Source organism: Cetorhinus maximus, chromosome 11 (genome assembly GCF_964194155.1).
Source record: "Cetorhinus maximus chromosome 11, sCetMax3.hap1.1, whole genome shotgun sequence".
NCBI classification, from domain to species: Eukaryota; Metazoa; Chordata; class Chondrichthyes; order Lamniformes; family Cetorhinidae; genus Cetorhinus; species Cetorhinus maximus.
In genome coordinates, this window is record NC_135889.1 from 25,488,723 (window position 1) to 25,506,336 (window position 17,614).

Genomic DNA, 17,614 nt, shown 5'->3' on the forward strand with positions numbered 1-17,614 from the left:
CTTTCTATGCGAAGAAATGTCTTCTCATTCCCCTTCTAATTCTATTGGCAATTGTTTCAAATCAATGACTTTTGGTTTATTAACCACATTGCCACAGGAAACACTTTGACCCTACTTACTTCGTCTGAAACTTCATAATTCTGAATACCTCTGTTAAGGTCCCTTTGTTGCTCGAAGGAGAACAATCCCTATTTCAGTCCCTCCATGTAACTGAAGTCCTTCATCCCTTCATCATTCTGTTAAACTTCCTCCGTACTCACTCCAAAGCCTTGGCATTCTTCATAAAGTGTGGTAACAAGGATTGTGCTAAATACTCCAACTGAGGTCCAACCAGTGATTTGTATAGTTTTTGCAGTACAGTCCTTGGGCAGGATTTTCCAGCCCCGACACCGGTGGGCATCGTCACAAGTAGGACAGGAACATTTGGAGAGCTGTTAAAAGTCAACAGCTCTCCAAATTTCCCCATGATGGTGTCCGCCAGTGTCAGGGCTGGAAAATCCCACCCCTAGCTTCTATTTTGTACTTGCTCCTATTTTCAAAGTCAAGCATCCTGTTTTCCTTAACCATCTTATCAACTTGAACTGCCACCTTCAAAGCTTTGTGAATGTGCACCCTCAGTTCCCTCTGCTTCTGAACCTCTTAAAGTAGCCCCATTTAGATTATACTGCTTCTCCACGTTGTTCCTTCCAAAGTGCATCTTTTCTCAGTTAACCATAAGAAATTACATCTGCCATGTATCTGCCCATTTCAGTTATCCAGGTATTCCTGAGCAGAAAATGCTGGAAATACTCAGCAACATTGCAGTATCATGCTCCATAACAGCCTGGGAGAGTTTGATGGAAAAGTGTGGAGGGAGCTTTATGCTACTGATAATCTATGCTGTACCAGTGCTGGGAATGTTTTAAGAGACTGCGTAGACAGAGGTTTACTCTATAGCTTCCCCCAAGTATTACCTACACGTGTTTACCTGTTCTCAGTGAATAGAAAGGGTAAACAGAGATTTACAATGTATTTAAGGGCAGAATTTTACGCCTTGTGGGTGGGCATGGCCCAACCCGATGGGGCGTAAAATAACGTGAGAAGACGTTGGGCAAGCATCCTGACATCATCCCACACATGCACAACATTCAGGTCGGTAGGCATGCGTGTGAGTTGGAGCAGCATCCGCCATCAATTAAGAGGCCACTTAAGGCCATTAAAAACCCAATTGAATCCGATTTTACGTTGCCCATGTGATTTCACACTCATCGCATGGGCAAAACAGGCAGCCAGACAGCTCACATTTTGCAAAACATCATCCAAGGGTGGGATAAAAAGGGTCAGCAGCATTGTCAGTGTGAGTAGTGAAGAGTTTAGGAGATAGTTTGCTGGTGATTGCTTATTTGATCTTGACAGCTTCACCTCTGTTCTGAGCTTCATTCTTTGCATTTCTAGGCCTCATTTCAGGACTCATTGGTGTCTCCAAGACCCCTGGAGGATTTTGACCGTGTGGACCCTTCCAGGTATCAGACAGTCTTCTGTTACCCTGGTCATGTGGATTGCGGTCTCCACTGGTGGCACCTCCTCTGAAGAGGAAGAGAGGGGCAGAAGGAAGAGGAGGCCAGGTCTCAATGCAGCTTCCAGGGGAGCGACCTGTGGGAGAAGACGTTCAGGCACAAGGGGTGCAGGGTCAATAGGTAGTCCAAGGCGGAAGGGGCTGCAGAAGACTCCACTATCCTGCTGCCAGGGTTTACTGGAGGTAATGCAGCTACCTCAATATGTCTGAAGTGCAATGCCGAAGGACGCTCCTCTTCTCCAGGAAGACAGTGACCTCTATAAGCCAGATGATTGGACCCGAGGTCACCTCCAACTGTATGGTTGGGAACTCATGCCAGTGGCTCTGAAGGTCACAGTGGCCCTCAACTTCTTTGCCTCCGGCTCTTTCCAGGGGTCAGTGGGGGATCGTCGTGCAGTGTCCCAATCGGCTGTCATCAGTTGCGTCAAGCTGGTGACAGAAGCTCTGTTCAGGCGGGTAATGACGTCTATTCGTTTCTGTACTGACGAGGTCAGCCAGGCTGAGCGAGCCAGAGGCTTTGCAGAAATTGCTGGGTTCCCTTGCATCCAGGAAGCAATCGACTTGGCCATCAAGGTTCCAGCGGGTCAGCCGGGTGCCTTCGTCAACAGGAAGGGATTCCACTCCATGAACACCCATACAGTGTGTGACCACAGTACACAGATTCTGTAAGCCTGTGCACGGTACCCTGGCAGCTCCAATGACACTTATATCCTCAGACACTCCCAGGTGCTGAAGCTATTCAATGCTCAGCCCGACTGGATGGATGGCTGCTGGGTGACAAGGGTTATCGTTGAAAAGGTGGCTTATGATGCCTCTCTGCCATCCAATAACAGAGGCAGTGCAGCATTATAATAGGAGTCATGCCTCCATCAGGGCAGTGATAGAGAGGACCATAGGTTTTCTGAAGATGTGCTTTGATGCCTGGACCATTCAGGGGGAGCACCACTCTACCCCCCAGAACAGGTGTCACTGATAGTGATTACATGCTGCATTCTCCCCAATTTGGCACTGGTAAGGGTGGAAAAGGGCCTTGACACAGCTCCACAGACCACAGAGGATAAATCCAGTCGGGAGCATGGTGAGGAGAATGCTGCGGACGTGGAGGCAGACCTCTGGATCCTTCAGGGAGGCAGGGACATCCAGGATGCCTTGATCCAACGCTCCTTCAGCTAGGCTGCCAAAGATCTGCTTTGACCTCATGCCAGGACTGCCTCCTCCATCACTAGCAGAGGGACAGAGGGGCTGCTGCTGTCATCCAGAATGCCCTGAGAGGAGCCTGCAGAGACGACAAGCAGCTAATGCGCCAACGTGAGGTCGCTCTGGACTTCCCTGTTTGCCATTGATGGATGGGCACCTAGCTGGGATACTGGATACCTCATCCATCTCCCACACTGGCACTGAGCAGCTGAAGTCATTGCCTATGTGTGGGCTTGCAGCTCCGAGTCCAATCCTAGAAACCCCTGATTCTGTTCATGGAGTTGCCTCTCTGTGAGAGCTACCAATCTCTCAATGGAGGAGGCAGTGCACTTGGCCATGAGGGTCAACGCAGTGCTCATGCTCCGCATGGACTCCTCCACAACAGAGACTATGGCACGCATACCCTCATGGAAATCCGCCAGATCCTCCCACACATCCTGCTGGACATCCAGCATCTGCCACCTGATGGATGACTCCAGAGGCTCATCATCTACCTTCGACTCAGCATTGTCCTGGACTCGTCCTCTAACTGCCGACACCCTGGGCACTCTCTGCCTCCGTCTGCTCCTCAAGACAGTGTGAAGTGCCCTCACTGCTGTGCTCCGACACTCTAGCTGAGGATCTAATGCCCACCTAGGTGCTGGTATCTGTGCTGGTGCCTGGTTCAGAGCTGGTATAATGCAGGTGGTTGTGAAGCCTGGTGGTTCTCTGAAGTCAGGGGTGTCTCTTCGGGGTCCTGCGATTGAGTGCGTGCTGGTGAATCTAAGGGAGAACAACAACATGTCATCAGTTTAAGTTATCACACAGTCACTGTGCATGCCAGGCACCCTGGTGAGACAATGGAGATCTGCATCATGGTGCCATCATCTTTCAATGATCAATGGGGAATCCAGTTTTGAGGTTCCCATCAATGATGAGAATACGCAAGAATGTTTGCACCATCCGAAACTCTCACCTCTGTGCACTACACGCTTATCTTCATCTGACACCCCAGCCTCTCCGTGGCTGGTTGACTGAGGTGCGTGGCATCTCTCCAGCTCCAAGGCGACCTGCTCGAATCTGGATAGGATTAGGAGGTTTGGGGGCCTCCACCTGTCCGCGACCTTTCAATGTTGTTATGGGTCATCTTCTCCTGAAAGGATAGAGGAGCATGGATTATTCCACTCTCTATCTGCAGCACCATTGCAGCCTGGCCAACCCCACTCTGGCCAACTCCTTCCAGGGCACATCCGAGTCGTGGCCCTCGAGCACTCACACCTTGGCTAGTTCTGGCATTGGCACTCAGACTCTAACACCCCTGAGTTCCTCAGGGGGATTCCAGACCTTAACACTTCAACGTACTGATCCATGTCAACACGGTACCCTTCCCAAGTGCAGCAGGTCGTTAAATGTTTTGTAGCACTGCAACCAATGCACCGCACAACATCGTGGCTGCTGACCTGCGCTGCCACCTCCTCCCAAGTTCTTTTTGTTACGTGCGGCAGCCTCCTCCTTCTATCTCTGGGGACAAGCGTTTCCCTCTTGGCAGTCACCTCCTCCAGGAGGACTGCGAGGCACTTGTCCGAAAACCAGGGGGTTGAGTACCCGCCCGACCTCCCCTCCTGTCTGGCATCTCCAGCCACACTTGAGGCTATAACTTCGGTATTCAGAATGCTGCAAATATGTTCTTCTCTGGCAGCCTTCAAGGAGCTGCCTGTACCGTTTTTAAACCAGCCACCAGGTTACCATTTGGACCCGATGGCCGTCAGGCTCCCGGCCCTTCCTGATCATTGGGAAGACACGTTTCACTCTGGGCAGGCCTTAATTGGCCAGCCAGCATGACATCACGGTCAGGGGCTGATTGTGGGCGGCGGCCCGTTTCCCGACCGGTCGTGAGCCCGTTGATCGCGCCCACCCAGCAAGGGTAAAATTCAGGCCCAAGTGAGCTAAACCAACCCTGCATACTTTTGATGGAGGGGTCTACTCTAAATTTACTATCCTACCCTGCCCTGGAAGTGTTTGACGTAGAGTGTAGAGAAAGCTTTACTCTGCCTTTAATCCATCCTGTAACGTACTGGGAGTATTTGGAGGGCAATGCAGTGAGGGTTTACTCTATACTCCACCCTTGCATTGTCTGGCCTAGGTTTGTTTGATGGGAAATTGGAGAATGAGCTTGATTCTATACCTAACTTATGTTGTAACTGCCAAATATCAGTCTGTTTAAAGATTGTGCAGACAGAGTTTTACTGTTTCTGGTGGGCTGCACCTTTCCTGGGAGTGTTTGATGCCAAAGTGTGTTCTGTGTCTAACTGTGCTCTATAACTGCCCTGGAAGTATTTGGTGGAACAGTGTAGAGGGAGTTTTATGCTTTGCTTAACCTGTGCTACTCCAGCCGTGGATTGAAATGGTTGTACAGAGACCTTTACTAAGTATGCAATACTGGCCCTGTGTGTACTTGATGACATTGTGTGGAAGGAATTTTACTCCCGATCTAACCACTGCTCTACCTACCCTGGAAGAATTTGATGGAATACTAGCTGATTAAAGTGGAAAGCATTCCATTCTCAGTGCTCTCTTTGATAATCACACAAGCCATTAGAAGCAGAATATGTATTGTCTGCTTAATCTGCTGTAGACTCTACCTGTTCCTTGAAGATTGCTTTAGCTGAACTTTGCCCAGTCTTGATAAAACTGGGGCTTCTTTTGATGGTGTTCAACACATCACTGTTGTACATGGTTTTGCATTGATCAAAATTCTCTGCTTGAAGAGGGTAGAGCCGGTTGACGTTTTGCTCCTCAGAAGAGCACATTCCTATAACTTCTGTTGTCCCCTCACACATGGTCAGCTACCCATCCTGTAGAAAAGGAAGAAATTGGATCAGAATTTGAGTTTCAGGAGCCTTTGGTATCAAACACTAACAATTTGGAAAAGAATAGGAGAGAAGATGAGATCAACAGGCACCGAGGGCAGAATTTTCCCACCCTGCCCATGATGGGTTTCATGGCGGGAAGAAGCAGAGAATCTAGCGGGAGCCAAAACATGGGATTCCCACTAGTGTGAAAACAGTTTGCAATTCTCCTGATGGCGGGTTAATGGTGGGTTTGGTATCCCACTGGATAGTGATATGAATGCCATTTGCATTCATTACCATCTCATGAAGGCTTCTCATTGGAATCGCCTTCCAATCTTGCCACTGGGAAATCACACCAGTCTGAATCATGTTTGAAAGAGAGTGGAGTGAAGTGGTCAGACCTCGTTCGCTTGCAAGTTCGAGGTGAGTGCAACATTCATAGCCTACCACCACAGCGCTGTGCTGGTCTCGTTGCAATGCCTGTGGAATATCACACTGCTGGCGGTGTAGTGTTGGTCTGCTCCAGATGGTGCCTCTGTTGCCCTGAAGGGCACCACTGTGCAGCAAATCTGACCACTCAGAAACCAGCATTTCGACCAAGGGATGGGGGGCTGAGAATGATAATGGACACATGTGGGAAAAGGGGCAGGAAGGCTTTGAAAAGGATTGGGGAAAAGGGGAAAACCACAGGGGGAAAAAAGGAAGGAAGGCATTGCGCGGGGTTAGGGCGAGGGGGAATGATGGCAGGCAGAGGGGAGACCGATCGGTGGGAAGCTGGAGCCCAACAAAGGAAACTGAAATGCTGACAAACAAGGGAGATAATGGAATACCACATGTTTAAATGGCAGGGAATGCACACCGACTCTGGAGTAGGAAAGCATGGGGGTGGGCGGTGGTGTGTTAATGTGGCAAAAGAGGGATGGTTCGCACTGAGATTAATCAGGAGGGGGTATGGGAAGGGAGACAGTGTAGTGTCCAGCCATGAGAGCAATGGGGAGCTCATCGAAAGTCAAAGTCCTTGGTCTGGGGTTAGCAGCTCACAGTCAGAGTGTAGAGACACTCTTTGGGCTCATAGTCAGGAGTGAGAGAGTGGAGACAGTCCTGGGGGACACAGTCAGGAGTGAGAGAGTGGAGACAGTCCTGGGGGACACAGTCAGGAGTGAGAGAGTGGAGACAGTCCTGGGGGACACAGTCAGGAGTGAGAGAGTGGAGACAGTCCTGGGGGACACAGTCATGAGTGAGTGGAGACAGTCCTGGGGAACAAGTCAGGAGTGAGAGAGTGGAGACAGTCCTGGGGAACACAGTCAGGAGTGAGAGAGTGGAGACAGTCCTTGGGTTCTGTGGATCTCACTGTCAAGAGCGAGAGAGTACAGACAGTCCTGGCGTGCAGTGGGCCATGCTGCAGAGCCATGCATGGCACGCATAGTCTACTCCCGGACATTCGACCTGGTTAGGTAACAGTGAGGCAGATGAATAAGTTCCTGACCCACCAGGTGATTCGGAGAGATACTCGCCAGTGCATAATTAATGAGCTTCCAAGCACAGAATTGAGCATGAATACACACCATTCCAACCAGTGGGAAATGGGCCTCAAAACCAGAGTTTTTATAGTGTGCAAATTGTAGGAAGAATGGAGGATTGAGGCAAGAGACAAGTTCAGCACTCTTAAAGTCATGAGAAAGAATGAATTAAAGTCGGAGATTATGCAACATGTCTAATTTCAACAAAATGAGGATATGGGGAGGAGGAAGAGTATGTGGGGTGGAGTATTGATCGCCTTTGCAGGACAAGCGAAAATTTCAGAGAGAGCTTTAACCATAGAAAGATTGATGTAATGAAAACAGGAAAGCTTGTGATGGAGGCTAAAAATGAAATTGGTGTCCTCAGTCAGCCAGTAAGATTTCTCTTTCCAGGTATATGACAAATGTTGGCAGGTGTGTAACCGTTAGCTGAGGGTACCCAACCCAGGGAGCGAAAAGATGTGTTTATTTGTGGCAAGAAGGTTCCAAGGAAATGTTTCCTGTGTATATAGAGCAGATTCTACAGGGTAATTTCAAACTAATCCACCCATTGGAAAACTGACAAGAAAGGGTGGAATGTTGATTTTACACCCTACTTGCTGTTATTCTCCATTAAAGTCAACATTGGGCAGTGTGTAAATTGGCATTTCATCCAATCCCATGGGTTTCCCATCTGGCGAGTTAGGTTAAAAATTCCTGCTGAGCTTCTTTGGCTGCTTGTTATCTTGAACCATTTCTTCTTTCCCTGCTCTGCTGCCAAAATTTGGATTGTCCCTCCTGGTTCTCTTCCTCCATGGTTACTCCTGCCTGAATGGATTCAATGCAATGTTTACATGTACTTATGTTTGAAGAAATGCTGCTCTTTTCCAAATTTACAATTCTGAATGACTTGTATTAGTTTTAATATAATCATTGAAATCTTTCATCATGAATGACTGTTGGAAGTTCCTTGTAATTTTTAGGCTACTGTTAAATTTACAATGCTGTCATTAATGTCTGAAGATTTGTGTCGGGAAGTAGGCTAAGTTAATCTAACAACAGGAATAGGCCTACAGCCTAGGATTATTATTACTCAGCAAACAAATGGAACATAGTAATGGTTTCTTCAACTTCCACATTATAAATAGATTTCCTAAAAATGCTTCCTAGCATTTTAATCACTATTTCATTTGCAGAATACAGTAAAGTGAAGTAAAAAGAGGAAGGGGACATGTTACTGATTTTCATCATGAGCAAATGACTTGTGATTTGGTTAAAAAAAAATTTGGTTACAACTCTTTTTGTGGGGCACTGCGGTCCTTGCCCTCCAGTTAAAAAGTCAGATGGGGGAGCCTGCCCATGTCTCACTGCAATTTAACACTGGGAGCAGTTTTAATTGCTTTCAGGCAAGACTTCCACCCTTTTTTCAGGAGAAAATTCTGCCTTGGAGGCCAGCAGCTCTGTAGGGCTAGCAGTGCCAGCTGGGAGCAGTGACAGTAGTATAAGGGTCTGGCACATACAGCGAGACTGCATTGAACTTGAATGCCTCGCTACTTGCCAGAGTAAATCGCTGAATGAAATGTCAGCAGCCAGCCGACCCATGAAGCCATTGTTAAAGAATTTCCTTCCAGGCGTGTACCGCCGCCATTTTGCGAGTGTACAAAACCAGTGGGTGCTGAAAATCCTTTGTACTGCATTGAACGGTGACACTATCTTGAAAGCCTGTAAGCTCTTAAAGCTGTACCTGCACTTTAAACATTTTTAACATGGATCACAATTCCACATTTCCAACTCCACTTGGACTCAAACAAGGCTCAAATCAGTCACAAAATTGGGGTCTTTGGAGGAAAATATTTTTAAACGCCAGCATTGCTCCAGATTTCAGCAAGAAGTCTGCAGACCTGCAAACAAAAGATGATCTAACCCTAGACAAGGTAATCCGAATAGTTAGGCTGTCCGAGCTATTCAAGCAACACAGAACAGTCCTAAGGGGAGAAAATACAGCATGGAGCAGAAGCCAAGCCTCGGTTCAGCTTATTAGGTCACAAAGATACTGGGACAGTCCAAGTCAGGGAAAGCGATTCCTCAACCGACCATCAGAGTGATCTTGTCAGCGCTGTGGTGTGAAGTGTCCTCACAGGAAAGATCAGTGTCCTGTGAGTACAGCCCAATGCTTCCACTGTAACAGACAGGGACGCTTTGTAAAGCTTGCAAGTGAAAATCCCAGCACCGCTCAGACATCCCAAAGGTATTCCATAAGCTCGAGACCAAAAACCTAGAAGACACAGCCATGCTTCTTGGGTGAGGCCAAAGATTGTGGTTCTTCATTTTGCAATGCTAACATCCTGGTAAATGGTCATCTAACAAATATTGAATTAGATTCAGGTGCCAGCGTGACAATCCTATTATCAAAGAACCACGGCTCAATGACATCTGACTTTGAACAACGGACACTCCATTTTATGGGGCAGGGAGAGCTCGGCCCCTGGTCATCTGCATGATTCTGGAATTGCTGAGGTGTGGCAGCAAACTGATCTTTGAGCTGATGTACATCATCCGTAACCAGCTTTTCTCTCTCCTGAGCAGGGATGCCTGCATAGCCCTGAATCTTCTCTAGACATCAGAGGATATCAAGACTGTCATTAGCTAGCCAGAACAGCATGGTCCTGAGTACTCAAACACTAACGAGTATTCAGACTTGGATTTTGCCTTCGATCTCTCTTCTCTCTTTGCAGAGCTGGTTTGTCCATCATCATTCCAGGTCCCAGAAAGTTCCCTTGATCAGACCAACGTACCACCCACGAGATAACCATGGCACCTCCAGTGGAAGAAATACCAGAGAATGACCAGCAGTCTGAGAAGCCTCTACCTCCAACTGCGATGATGGTACAGCTGGTTGACACAACAACCACTGTGCACATGTTGCAACTTCCAACCAGCACGCCACAATCACAAGGGATGCTGGAACCTGGTAGCAGTCTTTCACCATTGACAACAAAAAGCAGAGGTGAGTGCACCACTCAACCTTCTTCTTGCCACAAGAACACCCAGAGAGCTTTGAGATGACCCACGTGGAAAAAGAAGACGACAAAACAACAGCAAGACGACGAATACCATGTTTGTCCAACCTGCAAGATATGATCAAGGGTAACAGCAGCCATTGATCAACGCAACAGCCAAACTGACCAGGCATGGTTCAACATTAAGCAAGGGAAGAGAGAATGAAAGCATACCCACATGCCAGTCCAACCTCCCAGCCAACAGCAAGAACCAGAACCAACAGAGCCTACCACTCCTCTGACAGAATGGTGAATGAGATATGGAAGGGTTATAAGGCCTCCCGACCGCCTGCAGCTCTAACTTTAAGAACTTGAAGGAGGAGATGGGGTAGTGAGAATGTTGTAATAATGTTAATACAGTAACAATAATAATGTTGGAATAGCACTAAGACAATAACAACTAGGTAAATGGATAAGACTAATAACAATGTAAGACATGAAATAAACTAGTGTAATTTGATGTAGGAAAAGGGTCTGGCACATACAGGGTTAATGTGGGATTGAGTACAGTACTGTCCGACCAGTAATGTAAGAAGGCAAATAACCCAGACACAGAGTCAGTGTGGTGTTGAGCAGAGACCTGTTAAAACCCAGACATGGAGATAGTTCTTTGCCTGTACCCTTTATGTATGTATATATTTACAAGCAGCTAATGAAGACTTGCTGTTAATATAAAGAAGACCACGAAGATTTCTTTAACAGGCACATTCTGTAACTAAGACCATCCCAACAGTGGCCATGACTGGGACTACAGGCAGTCCCACTACACTGAGGAGCCCAGGTAAGTGCAGGGTCAGGGCTTTCGGAGAGGGGAGGGACCTGAGTGAGGTGTGGGGCTGGGTTCAAGAGGCTGGGGGGAGGAGGGGGTGGGGTGGGGCTAAAGAGGGGGATGACCTTGGGGTGGGGGCCTCAGGTGGGCCCTTTGGGCCTGCAAAGGAGGTTCTCCCCGCCCCCCCCCCCCCCCCCCACCCACTTGCCCGACACCAGCTTGCACAGTCAAAGCTGCCAGGCTCCCCAGTCCCTCGCCACAGGCAGAATACCAGTGGTGGCATTATGAGGCCCTTAAGTGGCCAATCCTTAACAGTCCCAAGGGAGGGTGGGCTGCCCGATGCCTTCCCAGGCCCCCGTAAAATTTCAGACACATCTAGGGCAGGCATGAGTGTGAACAGAAGGCCACCGTCGAATTTTATTTGCCTTCAAACCCTGGCCAGGGACATAAAATCCAGCCCAAACTAGGAAACCTGCAGCCGCAAAGCAAGAGTATTTACATCTGCAGTTTTGTTAAATCTGTGCTCCTGTCTGGAACTGTGGTGGGTGTCTTTGGTCATGTTCTTTTCTTCAAGTAATGGTGGAAGGTGAACTGTTATAAAATGAAGGCATGCTTCCTGTATTGAGATCATAGCTCAGCCTTCAGTATGGGTTCAGGTCTCCAATAGGCCGCTTGTCAATATGGGTTTGGGACTATATTAGCCTTTTAATATGGGTTGGCTGCAATAGCCCACCTTTCAAAATGAGCCGGGATCTACAACAAGCATCACACAAGCAGGGGATTTGATGACAATGATGCAGCAGGTGAACAGCTCCATGAATGGGACTTGAAACAATAAAAATGTCAACTTTTGGATCTTAAGCATCAGATACATTGCATTCCACCAGATGGAGAAAAGACAACTAGTCTGTTTTTTGCATCTTTCAACCAATGTGTACCATCCCCAGTAGCGGAAAAAACAGTCATTGATGCCTTTTTGCCAAAGGGAACAGCATCCTATTGTCATACACATAGGTCTCCAAGACCTCTCGTCGCATAACTACCAAAGCCAAGAGCTATCTAAAGGCTAGCTGGAATGGCTCCATGGAAGTGGTAAATAAGTGGTTTGACCACTTCCTGCAAACACAGAGAACTATGATAATTCATGTCAACCTCTTTAGGGTGGCAGTGGGAGCATTGCAGGCTCTCCAACAATGAGACATTTATAGAGGTAACTATGCTCCTGCAACCATAATTTTAGGTTCACCAAAATCTGCTAAATGAGAGTGATGAGGCATAACCATGCAGACCCTAGATTTCACCAACTTGATAGGAAAACCTGGAGAGTTGTCCATAAGTTTGATGCTAGCCAAAATAAAGTCTGACATGTGGCATCTGAAGCCATTGCCATCCATGTATTCCTCAATTTCACGATCCACATAATTCGCATTCAAAAAAGGAAAGTTAGAAAAGAGCTGCTTCACTCCCAAAATCAGAATCACAGTGCAGAAGAGGCCCTCCAGCCCATCGAGTCTGCACCGACACGTGAGAAACACCTGACCTACCTACCTCTTCCCATTTACCAGCACTTGGCCCATAGCCTTGAATGTTATGATGTGCCAAGTACTCATCCAGGTACTTTTTAAAGGATGTGACGCAACCTGCCTCCACCACCCTCCCAGGCAGTGCATTCCAGACTGTCACTACCCTCTGGGTAAAAAAGTTTTTCCTCATATCCCCCTAAACCTCCTGCCCCTCACCTTGAACTTATGCCCCCTTGTGACTAACCCTTCAACTAAGGGGAACAGCTGCTCCCTATCCACCCTGTCCATGCTTCTCATAATCTTGTACACCTCAATCAGGTCGCCTGTCAGTCTTCTCTGCTCCAACGAAAACAACCCAAGTCTATCCAACCTCTCTTCATAACTTAAATGTTTCATCCCAGGCAACATCCTGGTGAATCTCCTCTGCACCCCCTCCAGTACAATCATATCCTTCCTATAATGTGGCGACCAGAACTGCACACAATACTCCAGCTGTGGCCTCACTAAGGTTCTATACAACTCCAACATGACCTCCCTACTTTTGTAATCTATGCCTCGATTGATAAAGGCAAGTGTCCCTTTCTGACTGCTCACCAACATCATATTGAATAAGATCATTCACTGGAAATATGGACAAGGCTCTGGAGCTGAAGGTTCAGATGCCATTGTCCCAGGCCAGAGAGCCTCTCTACCAACATACAGGCTTCTGCCTGATGCTCAAATTCTAGAACCATGCAAAGATCATCGCTATCCTGAAGCTGCAGAAATAATGATCCAACAATCTACCAGTGGTTATCATTGCTGTGTACTGGGTAAAAGTTCCTTGTAAGGATACTCCAAAGACTTATGCTAATCTTTGAGGATCACATTCCAGAACAAGTTAGTTTTGAGCTTAGCACAACATTGAGCTCTTCTTAGAATCATTATTTTTTAAATTCATTTATGGGATGTGGGTTGCATTGGCCAGGCCAACATTTATTGCCCAACCCTAATTGCCCTTGAGAAGGTGGTGGTGAGCTGCCTTACTGAACTGCTGCAGTCCATGTGGTGTAGGTACAACCACTGTGCTGTTAGGGAGGGAGTTCCAGGATTTTGACCCAGTGACAGTAAAGGATATTACCAAGTCAGGATGGTGAGTGGCTTGAAGGGGAACTTCCTGGTGGTGGTCCCATGGGTCTGCTGTCCTTATCCTTCTAGATGGTAGTGGTCAAGAGTTTGGAAGGTGCTGTCTAAGGAATCTTGGTGAGTTCCCGCAATGCATCTTGTAGATGGTACACACTGCTGCCACTGTGCATTGGTGGTGGAGGGTGTGAATATTTGTGGAAGGGATACCAATCAAGCGGGCTGCTTTGTCCTGGATGGTGTCAAGCTTCTTGAGTGTTACGGGAGCTGCACTCATCTAGGCAAGTGGAAAGTATTCCATCACACTCTTGACTTGTATCTTGTAGATGGTGGACAAGCTTTCGGGAGTCAGGAGGTGAGTTACTCGCCAGAGGATTCCTAGCCTCTGACCTGCTCTTGTAGCCATGGCGTTCATATGGCTAGTCCAGTTCAGTTTCTGGTCAATGGTAACCCCCAGGTTGTTGATAGTGGGGAATTCAGCGATGGTAATACCATTGAATGTCAATTATGGCACAGAAAGAGGCCATTCGGCCCATTGAGTCCATGCCAGCTCTCTGTAATGTAATTCAGTCAGTTCCATTCCCCTACTCTATTCCCGTAGCCCTGTAAGTTTATTGCCCTCACGTGCCCATCCAATTTCCTTTTGCAATCTTTCATCATCTCTGCTTCCACCAGCCTTGTAAGAAGACACTTCCAGGTCATTAAAACAAACTGTGTAAAAAACATTCTTCAATTTCTTTGCTCCCCTCACTCAAATCTAACCTACCTCCCACTAACATGGGTGGTGCTGTTGTTGTTCGGTGAACTGATCTCTACTGAGTGGAGGCTGAATACCAACTCTCTGACCTGCTTCTTACCTGCCCTGGACCGTGACCCTACCACTGAATATCAAGCTATTGATTCCAAAACTGTCACTAACCTCATCTCCCCTGGAGGACTTCCCTCCACCATCTCCAAACTCATTGTCCCCCAATCCTGCACAGTCCATTTCCACAACAACAATTCTTATTTCTATAGCTCCTTTAACATCAGGAAATAACCCAAGTGCTTCACAGGAGTATTATAAAACAAAATATATCACCAGGTCACAAAAGCAGATATTGGGTGAAATGGCTAAAAGCCTTGTCAAAGAAGTAGATTTTTAAAGACTATTTTACAGGAGGAAAGCAAGTTGGAGCAGCAGAATAGTTTAGGGAGGAAATTGCAGAGCTTTGGACTCAGACAGCTGCAGGCATGGTGTTTGGTGGTGGAGTGATTAAACCGGGGATTCAAGAGGCCAGAATTAGAGAGGCGGTGATGTCTCAAAGGGTTGTAAGGATTGAGCAGATTAAAAGATAAGGAAGGGTGAGACTGTGGAAAGTTTTGAAAACAAGGGTGTATAGAGGTGCATTGGTTGTAATTTTCCAAAATTCCCTAGATTCCGGAAGGTCTCAACAGATTGGAAAATCATAAATTTCACTCTTCTATTCAAGCAAGGAGGGATAAAGAAAGGAAACTACAAACCAGTTCTTTGAAGAAGTAAAAAGCAATGTGGGTAAAGGGGAACCTGTAGATGTGATGTACTTGAATTTCCAAAAGACATTTGATAAGGTGCCACATCAAAGGTTACTCACAAGATAAAATTATATGGTGTAGGGTGAAACATATTAGCATGGATAAAGGATTAGTTAGCTAAGAGAGTAGGGATAACTGGGTCTTTTTGGTTTGGCAAGCTGTAACTAATGGAGTGCCACAGGGATTAGTGTTGGGGCCTCAACTATTTACAATCTACATCAAAGACTTGGATGGAGGGACCAAATGTGTGGTAGCTAAATTTGCCAATGACACCAAGATAGGAGAGTAAATTGTCAAGAGAACATAAGGAGTCTGCAAAAGTACATGGAAGTGAGTGGGCAAAAGTTTGGCAGATGGAGTATAATGTGGGGAAATGTGAACTTGGCAACGAGAATAGAAAAGCAGTATATTATTTAAATGGAGAGAGATTGCAGAAACTGCAATGCAGAAACATCTGGGTGTCTTGATTCATGAATCACAAAAAATAGTATGCAGGTACTATCAGTGATTAGGAAGGCAATTGAAATATTGTTTATTGCAAGGGGAATGGAATATAAAGGTAGGGATGTTTTGCTACAGTTCACCTGGAGTACTGTGTACAAAGATCACTTGATTTATTCCTGGGATGAAGGGGTTATCTTGAGAGGAAAGGTTGGACAGGTTGAGCCTGTATCCATTAGAGTTTAGAAGAATGAGAGGTGACCTTATTGAAACATATAAGATCCTGAGGAGACTTGACGGGGTGAATGCTAAGAGGATGTTTCCTCTTGTGGGAAAGACTAGAACACAGTTTAAAAATAAGGGGTCTCTCATTTTGGATAGAGATTAGAATTCTTTCTTTCAGAGGGTCATTAATCTGTGGAATTCTCTTCTCCAGAGAGCAGTAGAAGCTGGGTCATTGAATAAGGCTTGTTAGATAGATTCTTGATTGACAAGGGAGTCAAAGGTTATAAGGAGTGGACAGGAAAGTAGAGTTGAGGCCACAGTCAGATCAGCCATGATCTTATCAAATCACAGAGCAGGCTCAAGGGGCCTACTGCTCCTCCTAATTCTTATGTATGCATTTAAGGATGAGATTTTTAAAATAGGATCGTTGCTTATTGGGAGCCAAAATGGGAGCCAAGGTAGGTTTGTGAGCGCAGGGGTGATGGGAGAATGGGACTTGGTGAGTTAGGACAAAAGCAGCAGATTTTTGGAAGCACTTCTTCATGTAAACTTTAGCTGAAATCTGGGACACCCTCCCATAAAAGTCTGTTAATTAAAATGTCAAAACTGAGATTTTTAGACAAGGATGTTAAGTGATACAGAAACAAGACAGGCAAATCGGTTATGATATGGATCAACAAGGATTTGTTGAATGGGGGAACAGGATCAAGGATCTGAGTGGCTGCCTCCTGTTCCTATATTGCATGAATTCCTTGTTGCAAATGTTCACTATTTCATTTGTTTTTCCTTGCTACTAACAGCCTCTGCCCAGTGGATTTCCAGAAACACATCAGAACCTTCAAAAGGAAAGTGAATAAGAAGCTGACCGACAGGCAGGTGACATAATATACTTCAGCATCTGATCAAACTTACCCAAGAAATCCTTATCCTTGGCAACTGGCAACTCACTTTCTGCGACTGCATAGCTTCATTTTGAGTCACTTGTCGACAACCTACTGATACGTCATCTCGGGAGAGGAATTTCTAATAGTTCTTGAATTATTCACAAGAAGACACAAATCAAAAACCAGGCGTTCTGTTGCATTGCATGGGTATCCTAGGTATTCTGTTGGTGGAATTGTCTCACCTGGGAGAGTGCCTGGGTTGCTTGGTTACCTGAATCTGGGAGGAGACTTAAGGGGGAGGGCGGGGTGGTGGCAGGGGGGAAAGAAAAAGAAATACTGCAGCTTCCTCAAGTTATAATTAGACTTTGTTGAAACACATCTACCAATTGCGCCTGTGCGACATTAACATTAAGCTATGATTCGCTTTATTGTTGGGTCGGAATATAATCCTGACCATTTCCTCCACACATCTCATTCTGATACTTGTTTCTCAAATACAGATCAAAATTCCACGTGTGCCAGAAGTCCTTCACCCAAACTATTCTGCCACACAGGGCATCAGTGAATTCTGAATTTGTCAGCATTTTAATATAATTGAAGCTCTGGATTTCACCATACAGTGAGGTGCTTGATCAGCCAGATTGCTGCAATAGGCAGTAAAGCATCACTTCCTTCTTTCCTGCTTCATGAGATTGGCACTAGCCCCTGTATCATACACCCACCCCTACACAGTTCAACATCAGCTAGCCACAGTTAGTTTACTCTCAAAGTGAAAAAGAGATTATATGAACAAATGGAGACCATTGTACTTTCAACAATTGAAATTAAGTCTTTGCTTAATTCCCAAGTGCACAGTCCTGCTGGGGAGCCTTGTACAGTGAGTGCAGATGCCGTAGGATTGCTGACTTCAACTTCCCCTCCTACCAACCATAATGATTGACCAGTTATTTCCCCT

General features: G+C 46.4%; 1 protein-coding gene across 3 annotated transcripts in view; it reads right to left on the reverse strand.

Annotated features, from left to right (window-relative positions):
- trpm2 (transient receptor potential cation channel, subfamily M, member 2) overlaps positions 1–17,614 on the reverse strand; it is a 327,556-nt gene that overhangs the window by 280,633 nt on the left and 29,309 nt on the right. For 2 of the 3 annotated variants that reach the window (XM_078551683.1, XM_078551681.1), the window contains exon 2: positions 5,374–5,586. In XM_078551683.1, coding sequence (XP_078407809.1) covers positions 5,374–5,571 — 198 coding nt within the window. In that variant the 5' untranslated portion in view covers positions 5,572–5,586. Of the gene's footprint in view, positions 1–5,373; positions 5,587–16,687; positions 16,765–17,614 lie in introns of those variants that run through there. The other variant, XM_078551682.1, reaches the window with a different exon arrangement.